Below are 13,307 nucleotides of genomic sequence, written 5' to 3' on the forward strand. Positions count from 1 at the left end.
CCGACCCTCCTATTGTCTATTGTTATTAATCCCCTCATTGGACGCCTGGACACAAAGACGTTAAAAGGCGCCCTATTTGCACAATAAAGACTCTAAGTTGCTCTGTATATTGGCTTCTTTTGGGAAGGTTACAACAAGCACCAGTAACTGATCGAAAACGAACGCATTTTGGGATTTTTCTTCTCTTAAGCAAAGGTCAGTATCCAACGGTTGTTTAGAGGCAGCTATGAGCAACATACTACACAAGTTGAATAATTTTATCAATAGCTTGGTTTACAATTTGACAATGAAACCGAACTTTTCAGGGCTGTAGATTGAATGGTGATCAAGTTTTTATTAACGGGACTAATGAAATAAGCGCCGTAAATTTAGTGCCGCTCGGAAGTATATGAAAGATAACCTTGCTAGATCATTACAATTCACGCAAAACTACAAGAGCATTTTTTCGGCCGCTTATGCAACATAGGTGCGGCCTAAACATGAGGTAGACATGATTATGCAACCGAACCAATGAAAACGAACACATTTTTGCATTATCGCCTCTCAACCCAACCTGTTATTAACGGGACTAATGAAATTAGCGCCGTAAATTTAGTGCCGCTCGGAAGTATGTGAAAGATAACCTTGCTAGATCATTACAATTTATGCAAAACTACAAAAGCATTCTTTCGGCCGCTTATGCAACATAAGTGCGGCCTAAACATGAGGTAGACATGACTATGCAACCGAACCAACGAAAACGAACACATTTTTGCATTTTTCGCCTCTCAACCCAACCCGTTATTAACGGGACTAACGAAATTAGCGCCGTAAATTTAGTGCCGCTCGGAAGTATATGAAAGATAACCTTGCTAGATCATTACAATTCACGCAAAACTACAAAGGCATTTTTTCGGCCGCTTATGCAACATAGGTGCGACCTAAACATGAGGTAGACATGATTATGCAACCGAACCAATGAAAACGAACACATTTTTGCATTTTTCGCCTCTCAACCCAACCCAACCCGTTATTAACGGGACTAATGAAATTAGCGCCGTAAATATAGTGCCGCTCGGAAGTATGTGAAAGATAACCTTGCTAGATCATTACAATTCACGCAAAACTACAAAAGCATTCTTTCGGCCGCTTATGCAACATAAGTGCGGCCTAAACATGAAGTAGACATGATTATGCCGCCAAACCAACGAAAACGAACATATTTTTGCATTTTTCGCCTCTCTCATGTGCAGTTCAAAAGTTAAAGATCGAGAGAAGTGAATCTTGTGTAATCGTGTTTAAACATGATTCCACATGATTGCACTACTTTCCAAAAACGAGAGCATTTTTGCTTTTTTACCTCTTAAAGCAAAGCTCTCTCGCAATACAGGTGTGGTTAAAGGTTCAAGATCAGGTGAAGTTTGACACGAATAGTGAAAAAGGTCATGGACCGGTCAGCGATGATGCCACCGGACAAAATCAATCTATACAAAAAGAGCCGAAGCTCATTTAGAGATTTACTAAGAGAGTGGTCAATTTCGAGGTGCATTCGAGCCTTAGATCGTGTTCACTGGTGCTCTTTCATGCGGCAAGAACGCATAGTAACACAGACGCTGAGATATAGTATCAAAAGTTTTGACTTCAGGGAGTTACGATATCGTAAACATAGTAGAAAGTTAACTTTGCTGTGTTGTTATGGAGCCGAAAATTAGAAGACCGCAAATGGATATGAGAATATGCTTTAATGAGAAGGGGAGTAAACAGGGAGCCAGCCAGTGTCTATGTGAAATCTATTGTCATATCGTATGAGCTTGGTTACCTATAGTTAAGCAGATTAAGGGCTAATCCCACAATTGTCAGATGTTTTATTCAGTCCCATTTGATGAAATTAATTGATACTGATCATTAATGGTCAATGCGTTTTCTAGTTGCAGAAGTGTGGGAATCCTTGATTTAAAAAGAGCCGCCAGTAATCTGAAAATTGCAAAAAAGGAAGCAAAAATACTTAAATTAGGCTTTAGTAAGAAAATGAGCGCTTAAAAACGGCGAAAATAAGAATTTTTTTGCCTGTGGCGAAAACACTCTTGGGATTAGAATGCTTTTGTGGAATCATTGTCATTAAAGAAGGTGCTGTGAAAACGAGGGCGCTAATTGCTGCTGAAGCATAAATCCGAACTTCTCGTTCTCATAGTTAACAACGATGTCACGATAGAGCAGTGTACTTCGGTTTTTACACAGAAGATGTTAAAGTCTCCGACCTCTTCAATCTTAGCCGGTTGAGCGGTTCTATTGAATAACTTTGAGCCTGGGTTCGAAGGGGCACTAACTAGAACTTGCATGGAGGGGTGGGGTAAAACACGTCAACTCTGGTTGGAGTCTTCACTTTCGATGAGGCTCTCTTACTTTCCACCTCTTAGATCTACTTGGAACTTTCAACTACCCTTCCCCCTCAAGGAGAAACGTTTCTCCTGGGGGGGGGGGGGTGTACGGCCTATCGCTTCACGTAGGCTGTACCCAATATTTATGGGGTATACTTCAAAAGAGTATCAGATTTTTTTACAGAAATGTCCAGAATATAATTCACTTTGTAAGCAAAATAAAGCACCAAATAGACAACACTTAAGCAACCTCGTGACACAGAGAAATACATGTTACATTTTTCCCGGAATTTTGATGAGAGGATGTTTCTCCAGTTTAATAATCTTCAGAAGCTAGTTATCCACTTCTGATTATTAGTTTCTTTGTTCATCCACAGAATGTACATCATGTTTAAGATCATCCTGCTGGTGAGTTTTCTGTTTCTGGTGGACAGATCTTTGTCTTCACCAATAAAACAAAACAAAACTAAAGTCCTTATCCTTGGTGCCGGACTTTCTGGAATTAAAGCAGCCAAGACGCTACTGGACAGAAACATCACCGACATTCTAATTCTTGAGGGAAAGAATTACACTGGAGGTAGAATACATGCCATCGAGTTTGCAAACCACTCAATTGAAACAGGAGCGAACTGGATTCATTTCGTAAATGATGGAGAAACCAAACCTATCGTGGATCGAAGGGACGCAAAAAAAATGCAAGGTCTTACCTCTAATTACTCAGATATATTAGTGAGGTAAGACGCTACAAGGCCACTTGGGATAAGTGGAGATGTGCATAGCTAGATTTCTTTGAAAGAGCTTATACACAGGAAGAGTACAAACCTCTTGTGAGGTCTCTGGACACCTCTTCCCCTTCCTCTAATAACTCGTAGCCGGTAAAAGTCCGAAATGTGTGGCGGCTTTTAAAAATTGCAAGTAGCACAGTTTCCATATGTTTACCGTCCAGGTAAACATGAACAAACTACGATACATTTATTTAATTAGCTTCAGCTATTTTAAATTTGAAAGAGCTGAAAACAACTCACTTCTTCACGACCACACCCCTTTCAAGTCTCCGTAGACCGTTCCATCAAATTATCTTTTAGTCCATTTCCCTTAAATTCGTTTCCAGGGCTACTCGTAATTTTTTTTTTCTCAGAAAGCGACTTTAAAATCGAGTGGGAACAAGAATGCTGGACATCAGGTCTCGGTTGTTCTAAGGGCGGATAACGCTATCCACAAGACCAGATAAATCCGATGGATTATGGAGCACGTTATGTGAAAACCCTTTGATGAACTGGGTGCATGTTGAAAATCATCGGTTAACACAAATAAAGTCTGGTTAACTCGTAACATGTTAGCAACATAGTAGGTGACGACTAATTCATTTTGCCTCAGGTTTCCGTGGAATCGAATGGACACCTCTTTCCCTCATCCTAAATCAAGGGCTTACTGATTTTTATCGAGGGAAACTGAATTCGAATATCCATTTTGAGATGAGTATCCCTCCAAGGTACGCCAACAAAACGTTTAAAAGTTGTTGCTCTTGCAAACCTACAACTGTTTTTATTTTTTGTAGGGACGAAGCAGGAAACGATATCACTGATTTTGCAGTTCTGCGTGAGTTTTATGATAAAATCGAGCACAAAATTGAAGATTACAAACTAAAAAGGAAGGGCCAGCCAGACTTCCCTGCCCGTGTTGGTATGCAGATGATGGGATGGTCAGCTGAACAACCCATAAAAAGCGTTATTGAATATTTCAACTTCGATTTCGAGTTTGCGAGGCCTCCAGAAGTGGTTTCCTTTCACAAAATGTTTGAGCGCGGAGAAGACTTTTTCATCGCTGATGGGCGAGGAGTATGGTCCATGTACGAAGATCTTTACAAGCCATTGGAAGCGAAGACTTTGCTGGGCAAATTAGTCAAAAAGATCAAGTATAATGCCGATTCCGTTGAAGTACAAACCTCCGATGGATGGAGTTACCAGGCAGATTATGCCCTTTGTACATTTAGCTCCGGAGTTCTGGCCAGCGACTTGGTTACTTTCGAGCCAGCCCTTCCTGATTGGAAAAAAGAAGCCATTTATAAAAACCCAATGTCGCCTTACACAAAAATTTTTCTAAAATTTCCAAAAAAGTTCTGGGATGATCACGGATATATCCTTTTCGCTTCCAAAGAGCGCGGACGTTTCCCTGTGTGGCAAGACCTGTCAAGACCTGGGATCTTTCCCGTTTCGAGTGGGATGTTGCTGATCACTGTGACAGGGGCTCAAGGACGAAGGATTGAGGGGCAATCATTTAATGAAACAAAGGCAGAGATCATGGGAATGTTGAGAGAGATCTACGGGAATGGCATCCCTGAAGCAACAGGTGAATGACCATAGTTCAGCTCTGCAGGGTTCCTTTTAACCACAAATCAACATATCATATTGTTCATTCTGAACTTAGTCGAAAGAAATATCGTCAGGTGGAGAGATAAATTCGTGATAGTTTCAATAAATGTTTGTTTCCTCCTTTGCCGGTAATTATTCCTACAGAAAGCAATACAAGTAAGACACGAAATTGTGGGCTTGTAAAAACTTGATTATTACTAAACTAGACTCAAAACAAGTAAACAAAACAAAAGACGAACCAATCGGAATGCCACCCAAAAAGACTGAGTTCTGGCTAGTCTTATTCACTGCACAAAGATATTTACCATTAGAGTCTGTGGCTCTCGCACATCATGATGCAAGTACTCCCTTTGACATAACTATTGTATATTTTCTTCAGATATCTATTATCGGCGTTGGTCAAAGGAGCCACTGACGCAAGGTGCATATGCAGAACCTGTGGTGGGTATGACTTCTGAAGACTGGGAGAACATTGGAAAAAATCTGGGACGTCTGTACTTTGCTGGCGAAGCGACGAGCGAAGACTGGTACGGCTATATGCAAGGTGCTTACTGGACCGGTGACAAGAAAGGGAACATGATCGCTGAGAATATCTCTTCAAGTGAATCTTCCAGAAAACCGGGAAACCCAAACAGTGAGGCAACCCCCGCCAAAGTGTCGTCAGTAGGAATATTGTTGCTCCCTCTTTGCCTTATAATGGTGTGGAAGTAAACAATTCATCAAGCCGGCAAGAGATTTGTTATTAGCCGTGATAGCTCTGGAGCAGCCCTTACTGACTGATAGAGTGGCAAAACTGTAACTTTGATGAAACATTTGTGTTGCATATAGGACCCTCTAGATGTAGGAATGTTCTATGTAGGAGAATTTGTCAGCTTTCGCCTGGTATATATAGATGGCCTTTGACTAAATTTACTTGCCCACGAGGGTAAGGTGCAGTAAAATTCGAAAGTAATTAAGCAGGCTTTGAATAGAGAATACTTCTTTTTTGTGGTTCGTCCCTGTACTTATTATCTGCAGATAGTCCTGTGCAAGTACTAACTGCTCTCGACTATATGTATTAATCACGAGTTCACTTTCACTTAGCTTTTGATTATGTTACTAAACAAAGAGATTCTATGTTGCTGTACTTCTGTTCAGTGAAGAATCCCACATGACGTCAACATATGGCAAGAACAGAAAAGTAGTAAACGATGGACAGGGGGGGGTGTGTCATTGAGGCTCTTATCACATTTGACCTTATCCGTGATCTGTTACTGAACAGGCCGACGGCAACACAGAATCTATTTGTTTATTATATGATAAAAAAGTAAAAATGTCGTTAATGTAAACTTCACCTATGCGTCTGTCCAGCAATAGATCATCGGTAAGAACCATTCGAGATGTGTGTGTGTAATTCAGGTTGTCAGAAATGTAGAATAATAAACGCCTTTTCCTATTCCATCACACAGGTTCATTTTACAAAATCCATCCTATTAAAAAGTATGTGATAAACTAAGGGCTTAGCCAGGTTTTTTCAAAGTGAAGGGGAGGAGGTGGTCACATTGTGTCAAACAGAGGGTACTCGGGGGAAGTACGTCAAACTCGAAGAAAAAGTTCTCTCCAGGCTCGCCGTTTTCTTCTCGGTAAACTATTTCACTTCGTTAAATATTTTCGCGCCAAATGGAAGCTAAAATGCGAATTATATCGCGATTTTCCTCTTTTTTACTAACGCCATTTTTCGCCCGCGACAATTTGCCCGTCACGCCGGACCTACCAAAATAACGCTCTCCTAAACCTTAAACATGCTAAGTTTTGCATATACCTCGACAGGTGTTTCTTTTTTTTAATTTATTTTAATTTTTTTATATTTTTTCTCTGCAATACATATATATCTATACAATACATATATTACAATGCAATTACACCAGTCAAATTGAATTACAGTTGATCTATTTATTTTCACCTCGACAAGTGTTTCACGTAATTTGCATAATTTCCAGAAGGATCTGCATCAACACATCGCAAACTTAGAGAAGAAACTTTGAAAGATCGTGACGCGACAAACTAAAGTAAGTAAATTGTGCTTTACTCCTACTTAAATCTCTCGTCTCCTGAAAGAATTGAAATACTTATAAAGATTCATATGCAAAAGCTTACGGATTTTGGAATGGTTGTGCTGTTATGCTGTTTTGTTCTTAAGCTTACGACAGAAAAATTATCTCGATCAGCTCAAGTAAAGGTCGGCGTCTCTGGTGGATCAGAAATGAACGTATAGAGATCAATAATTTTGAGGTATATGCGCTTTTAATCTATAAAATGTAGAGGAAGTTTCTGATGGAGTTACAGATCAGCCTTACTTCCACTTTTCAGGAGTTTGATATTAGCTGTTTTATCGAAGTTTGTGAAATTCAGAACAGTTAAAAAAAATTAGCATTTGTTATGGTTTCGGTACTCATTCGCCCCATCACGCTTGAGAGAACTTTTCGAAAAGTTTTAATTAACAAATAAAGAATCCTTGACTGTGCTCTTTTCTATTGAAGCACGCAGGAAGCGGCTAGAGCACGAAAGAAGTGTAGGGAGAAACACGAGACGTAGTCTTCTTGAGTGCTCAAGTGCTTTACAACAGAACAGAGCACAGTCAAGGCTTCTCTGTTTGTTTTATAACAAAGAATCCGTTAAATTCCCCAAGCATTACTTTCAATTTTCAAAACAAACTTTATTTCCGAAGCGAACAACAGCTACAACACCGCTCAGTTGACAACACTACGCCTCTGATCAAACTGCCGGGCTCAGTCATAAATAAACTAAATTCCCGACATTCAGAAAAAAATGTCACTGAAAAGTTCTTTTAAACTTCGAAAGAGTATCAGATTTTTGTGTAGAAATGTCCAGAATATAATTAACATACGTTGTATGAATAATTTAAGCACCATATAGACAACGCTCAAACAACCTCGTGACGCAGACAAAATACATGCCACATTTTTTTCAGGAATTGAGATAAGGGAATGTTTCTTTAGTTTAATAATGCTCAGAAGCTAGTTATCCTTTTCTGATCATTAGTTTCTTTGCTGATCAACAGAATGTACATCATGTTTAAGGTCATCCTGCATCTGAGTTTTCTGTTTCTGGTGGACAGATCTTTGTCTTCACCAATAAAACAAAACAAAACTAAAGTTCTTATCCTTGGCGCCGGACTCGCTGGAATTAAAGCGGCGAAAACACTACTGGACAGGAACATCACCGACATTCTGATTCTTGAGGGAAAGAATTACACTGGGGGTAGAATACATGCCATCGAGTTTGCAAACCACTCGATTGAAACGGGAGCGAACTGGATTCATTTCGTAAATGAAGACGAAACCAAACCTATCGTGGATCGAAGGGACGCGAAAAAATTGAAAGGTCTTACCTCTAATTACTCAGACATATTGGTGAGGTAAGACGCTACAAGGCCAATTGGGATAAGTGGAGACGTGCATAGCTTGATTTTTATAAACACAGCTTATAATTACGAGGAATGCAAATTCTTGTGAGGTCTGTGAGCACCTCTTCCCCTTCCTCTGATGACTCGCACCTCGTTCAAGAGGGAAAAGTCCGACTTGTGTGCCGGCTTTTAAAAATTGCGAGTAGCCCAATTTCCAACTGTCTATCGTCCAGGTGAACATGAACAAACTGCGATTACATTTATTTAATTTGTTTCAGCTAGTTTAAATTTGAAAGAGCTGAAAACAACGTACTTCTTCATATCCACATCCCTGTCAAGTCTCCATAGATAATACTATCAAATTATCTTTTGGTCGATTTCCCTTAGTTTCGTTTCCAGGACTACTCTTGTCATTAGTAATTTTTTTCTTAGAGAATCGAGTTATCTTGGAATAAGAATGCTGGACGGACATGAAATTCCAGTTGTTCTAAGGGCTGATGACGATATCCACGCGAACCGGTTAACTCCGATGGATTATGTAGCACGTTTCGTTAAAACCTATCCGCTGGAAATCGTATTTCACCCTTTGATAAACTGGGTGCAAGTTGAAAATCATCGGTTGACACAAATAAAGTCTGGTTAACCCGTAATATGTTAGCAAAATAAAGCATTCAGATGACGACTAACTCATTTTGTCTCGGGTTTCCGTACAGAACACCTCTTCTCCTCATCCTTAATCAAAGGTTTATTTTTTATTTAGGGGAAACTGAATTAAAGTGTCCATTTTGCGATGAGTATCCATCCAAGGCAAGCCAACAAAATGTTCAAAGGTTTTTTTTTCCTGCAAATCTGTTACTGTTTTTATTTTTTTTAGGGACGAAGCAGGAAACGATATCACTGATTTTGCAGTTCTGCGTGAGTTTTATGACAAAATTGAGCACAAAATTGAAGACTACAAAGTAAAATGGAAGGGCCAGCCAGACTTCTCCGCTCGTGTTGGTATGAAGAGGATGGGATGGTCAGCTGAACAACCGATAAAAAGCGTTATTGAATATTTCAACATCGATTTCGAGTTCGCGAGGCCTCCAGAAGTGGTTTCCTTTTACAACATGTTGGAGCGCGGAGAAGACTTCTTCATCTCTGATGGGCGAGGAATATGGTCCATGTACGAAGATCTTTATAAGCCATTGGAAGCGAAGACTTTGCTGGGCAAATTAGTCACAAAAATCAAGCATAATGCCGATTCCGTTGAAGTACAAACCTCCGATGGATGGAGTTACCAGGCAGATTATGCCCTTTGTACATTTAGCTCCGGAGTTCTGGCCAGCGACTTGGTTACTTTCGAGCCAGCCCTTCCTGATTGGAAAAAAGAGGCCATTCATAAAAATCCGATGTCGCCTTACACAAAAATTTTTCTAAAATTTCCAAAAAAGTTCTGGGATAATCACGAATATATTCTGTACGCTTCCAAAGAGCGCGGACGTTTCCCTGTGTGGCAGGATCTGTCAAGACCTGGGATCTTTCCCATTTCGAGTGGAATGTTACTGATCACCGTAACAGGGTCTGAAGGACGAAGGATTGAGGGACAATTATTTAATGAAACAAAGGCAGACATCATGGGAATGTTGAGAGAGATCTACGGGAATGGCATCCCTGAAGCGACAGGTGAAGGGCAATAATTCAGCTTTGCAGGGTTCCTTTTAACCACAAATCAACATATCATATCGTTCTTCTTAACGTAGTCAAAAGAAATATCGACAGATGGAGAGATAAATTGGCGATAGTTTCGATAAATGTTTATCTCTTCATTTGCCGGTAATTATCCCTACAGAAAGCAACACAATTAAGACACAAAATTGTGGCCTTTAAAACCTTGATTAAACCAGACTCAAAACAAGTAACAAAAGGCAAACCAATCGCAACGCCAAAAAGGACTGGCTCTAGCTAGTTTTATTCACTGCACCAAGATCTTCACCATCCGAGTCTGCAGGTCTCCCGCATCATGATGCAAGTACTCTCTTTGACATGATTATTCAATATTTTCTTCAGATATTTATTATCGCCGCTGGTCAAAGGAGCCGCTGACGCAAGGCGCATATTCAGAACCAGTGGTAGGTATGACTTCAAAGGACTGGGAGAATATTGGAAAAAACTTAGGACGACTGTACTTTGCTGGCGAAGCGACGAGCGAAGACTGGTGCGGCTACATGCAGGGTGCCTACCTGACCGGCGACAAGAAAGGGAACGTGATCGCTGATAAAATCTCTCCACGTGAATCTTACAACAAAGGAAAGAGTGAGGCAACCCCCACCAGCCCCAGCAAACCGGGAAAACCAAAGAGTGAGGCAACCCTCGCCAAAGTGTCTTCAGTAGGAATCTTGTTGCTCCCTCTTTGGTTAATAACCATGTGGAAGTAAACAATGCATCAAGCCGGCAAGAGATTTGTTATTAGCCGTGATAGCCCCAGGGCAGCCCTTACTGACTGATAGAGTGACATTACTTTAACTTTAATGAAACATTCGTGTTGCATAGAGGACCCACTAGATGTAGTAGTGTACTCTGTGGGAGAATTTGTTAGCTTTTGCTTGTTATATATAGATAGCCATTGGCTAAAGTTACGTGCCCAAGAGGGCAAGGTGCAGTAAAATTCGAAAGTAATTAAGCAGACAGTAAGCCGCTGTACTTATTACCCGCAGATAGTCCTGTACAAGTACTAACTGCTTTCGGCTAGATTTATTAACCACGAGTTCACTTTCACTCAGCATGTGATTATGTTACTAAACAAAGAGATTCTATGTTGCTGTGCTTTTGTTCAGTGAAGAATCACACATGACGTCAACATATGGCAAGAACAGAAAAGTAGTAAACGATAGGCAGGCGAGAGTGTCAGTGATGTTCTTTAAAAAAAAAAAAAGAAAAAAAGAAAAAAGCGCATGAACATTACTGGCATTAAATCTAAATCGATGGACAGGGGGGGTATGTCACTGATGCTCTTATCACATTTGACGTGATCTGTGATCTGTTACTGAACAACCCCACGGCAACACAGAATCTATTTGTTCATTATCTGATAAGAAAGTCAAAATGTCGTTAATGTAAACGTCACCTATGCGTCTGTCCAGCAATAGATCGTCGGTAAGAACCATTCGAAATGTGTGTATAATTCAGCTTGTAATAAATGTAGAATAATAAACGCCTTTTCCTATTCCATCACACAGGTTCATTTTACAAAATCCTTCCTATTAAAAAGTATGTGATAAACTAAGGGCTTAGCCAGGATTTTTCAAAGTGAGGGAGGGGGGGGAGTTCACTTGGTGTCAAACAGAGGGTACTCACCAGGTTGCTATGTCGACCCCAACACCGTGTTTTACTTAAGGTGACAAAAAAGGCTTGCAAAGGTGAGGGGGGGGGGAGGTCACAGGCACCTTAGGACCCTCCTCCTCAAGCCTCGCCCTTGATAAACTCGCCTCATTGATGCATTTTAAAGAGTCGATTTTGTTAGTTTCGAAACGCGTAACTTATGTACTTTTCTGTTATGTTTGTTCCGGTCTATTATTTCTTCGTTGGTTAATGATTATTACTTAATAAGTTTTTTATTTCAATCAGTTTCATTTAAGCACATGTACCAGATATTATATTTCATATTTCATCACTTTAAGTTGCTGTCGACACCACCAACTTTGTCTGCTATTCACGTACGATCTGCTATCGGCGATTTATCTACAATCATTAGGAGCTAGACCAAAGTAAGTTTTTCTTTATTTCACATTTAAGATATTTCCCTTTTTCCTTTGATACGTAAATCGATTTATTTTTCGCTTTCAGTTCACTTTATAATCGCTTCATTGTTAATCAGGTTAGTGTTACATTTCTCAGGGATATTTTCTTAGTTTAGTTTCTGCTGCATTTTCTTTTAGTTCGAACCACACAAATTCAGCTTCAACGTTACCATCAATCATAACTACGCTATCTTCAATCTTTACTTCGCCCTCTTCATCTGCGATTTCACACCGATCTCCTTATTCCGTTCGTACTTTTGATTACGTACTTCATTTGATTAAACCGTGATATATATTGTGCGTTCGGATTGTCTTCTCCTCTACACTAGCAACCTTCGAAGGTTACAGATTTATCATAATCCCCCATTATTTACTGAGTCTATGCTAGAGGAAGGGCAAAAAACAATTCCTGCGTCAAACTTGAAGAAAAAGCTCTTCCGAGACTCACCATTTTCTTCCTATTAAAAAGCCTGTGATAGATATATTCCTGCGTCAGACTTGAAGACGAAGTTCTCTCGAGGCTCACCGTTTTCTTCTCGGTAAACTATTCGCTTCTCAAATCAAATGTTGTTGAGGACAAATATCCGAGAATATTTTCGCCAAATGGAAGTTAAACGCAACTGATATTGCGATTTTCCCCTTTCTTACTCACGCCATTTTTCACCTGCGACAATTTACCCATGACGCCGGACCCACGAAGATATTGCTCTCTCAAAGCTTAAACATGCTAAGTTTTGCACTTACCTCGATCAGTGTCTTACATAATTTGCATAATTTCCAGAATGATCTGCATGAAAACATCACAAACTTAGAGAAGAAACTCTGAAGGATCGTGACGCGTCAAACTAAAGTAAGTAAATGTGCTTTGCCCTTACTTAAATCTCTCTTCTCCTGAAAGAATTAAAATACTTATACGGATTTATATGCAAAAGCTAACGGACTTTGGGGTGGTTTCGCTGTTATGCGTTTAAAAACATCAAAGCGTAAATTCACAAAGTTCTAGACGTCTTGGTGGACGAAATTTTGTTGATCACTGAGTTCTGGATAAGAAGCTAAGTCGACAAATGTGGCTGGCTTGGGGGAACTCGAGGTCCTCTTGGGTGAGTGATGCTCTAATGTAAATCAAATGGAGGTCAATAAGTGACCACCTACAAAACATGTTTTGACTAAAAACACACCTAAGGTCGGTCAGTTCGTCCAGTGAAAAACTCAGGTGATGAATCAAACCCGCTACGGATGAGACTACTGTGAGTAAGGTACAAAAATGGTTGAAGCATTAACACAATCATACTATTTTCATGTTGTTATGCTTACGACAGAAAAACTATCTCGATAAGATCACGTAAAGGTCGGGGTCTTAGGTGGGTCAGTAACGAATGTGTTGAAATCAATG

General features: G+C 40.0%; 2 protein-coding genes across 4 annotated transcripts; both read left to right on the top strand.

The window, feature by feature from the left end:
• Window positions 1–2,735: 2,735 nt before the first annotated feature.
• On the top strand, window positions 2,736–6,104 carry LOC131769775 (uncharacterized). The gene is made up of 3 exons (XM_059085491.2): window positions 2,736–3,091; window positions 3,916–4,706; window positions 5,109–6,104. Exons 1-3 carry the CDS (start codon window positions 2,736–2,738, stop codon window positions 5,438–5,440), a joined length of 1,479 nt encoding a protein of 492 aa, XP_058941474.2. The 3' UTR covers window positions 5,441–6,104.
• A 624-nt stretch (window positions 6,105–6,728) lies between these two features.
• LOC131769773 (uncharacterized) lies at window positions 6,729–11,340 on the top strand. Of its 3 annotated transcripts, none has more exons than XM_066170623.1 (5): window positions 6,746–6,777; window positions 6,909–7,000; window positions 7,791–8,147; window positions 9,010–9,800; window positions 10,185–11,340. In XM_066170623.1, exons 3-5 carry the CDS (start codon window positions 7,792–7,794, stop codon window positions 10,550–10,552), a joined length of 1,515 nt encoding a protein of 504 aa, XP_066026720.1. In that variant the 5' UTR covers window positions 6,746–6,777; window positions 6,909–7,000; window position 7,791; the 3' UTR covers window positions 10,553–11,340. The 3 variants fall into 3 exon arrangements, with proteins under 3 accessions (XP_058941469.2, XP_066026720.1, XP_058941470.2); XM_059085487.2 differs by having other exon boundaries at window positions 6,748–6,777; window positions 6,937–7,000; XM_059085486.2 differs by lacking the exon at window positions 6,909–7,000 and having other exon boundaries at window positions 6,729–6,777.
• Window positions 11,341–13,307: the final 1,967 nt, after the last annotated feature.

This window comes from Pocillopora verrucosa, chromosome 8 (genome assembly GCF_036669915.1).
Source record: "Pocillopora verrucosa isolate sample1 chromosome 8, ASM3666991v2, whole genome shotgun sequence".
Taxonomy (NCBI): domain Eukaryota; kingdom Metazoa; phylum Cnidaria; class Anthozoa; order Scleractinia; family Pocilloporidae; genus Pocillopora; species Pocillopora verrucosa.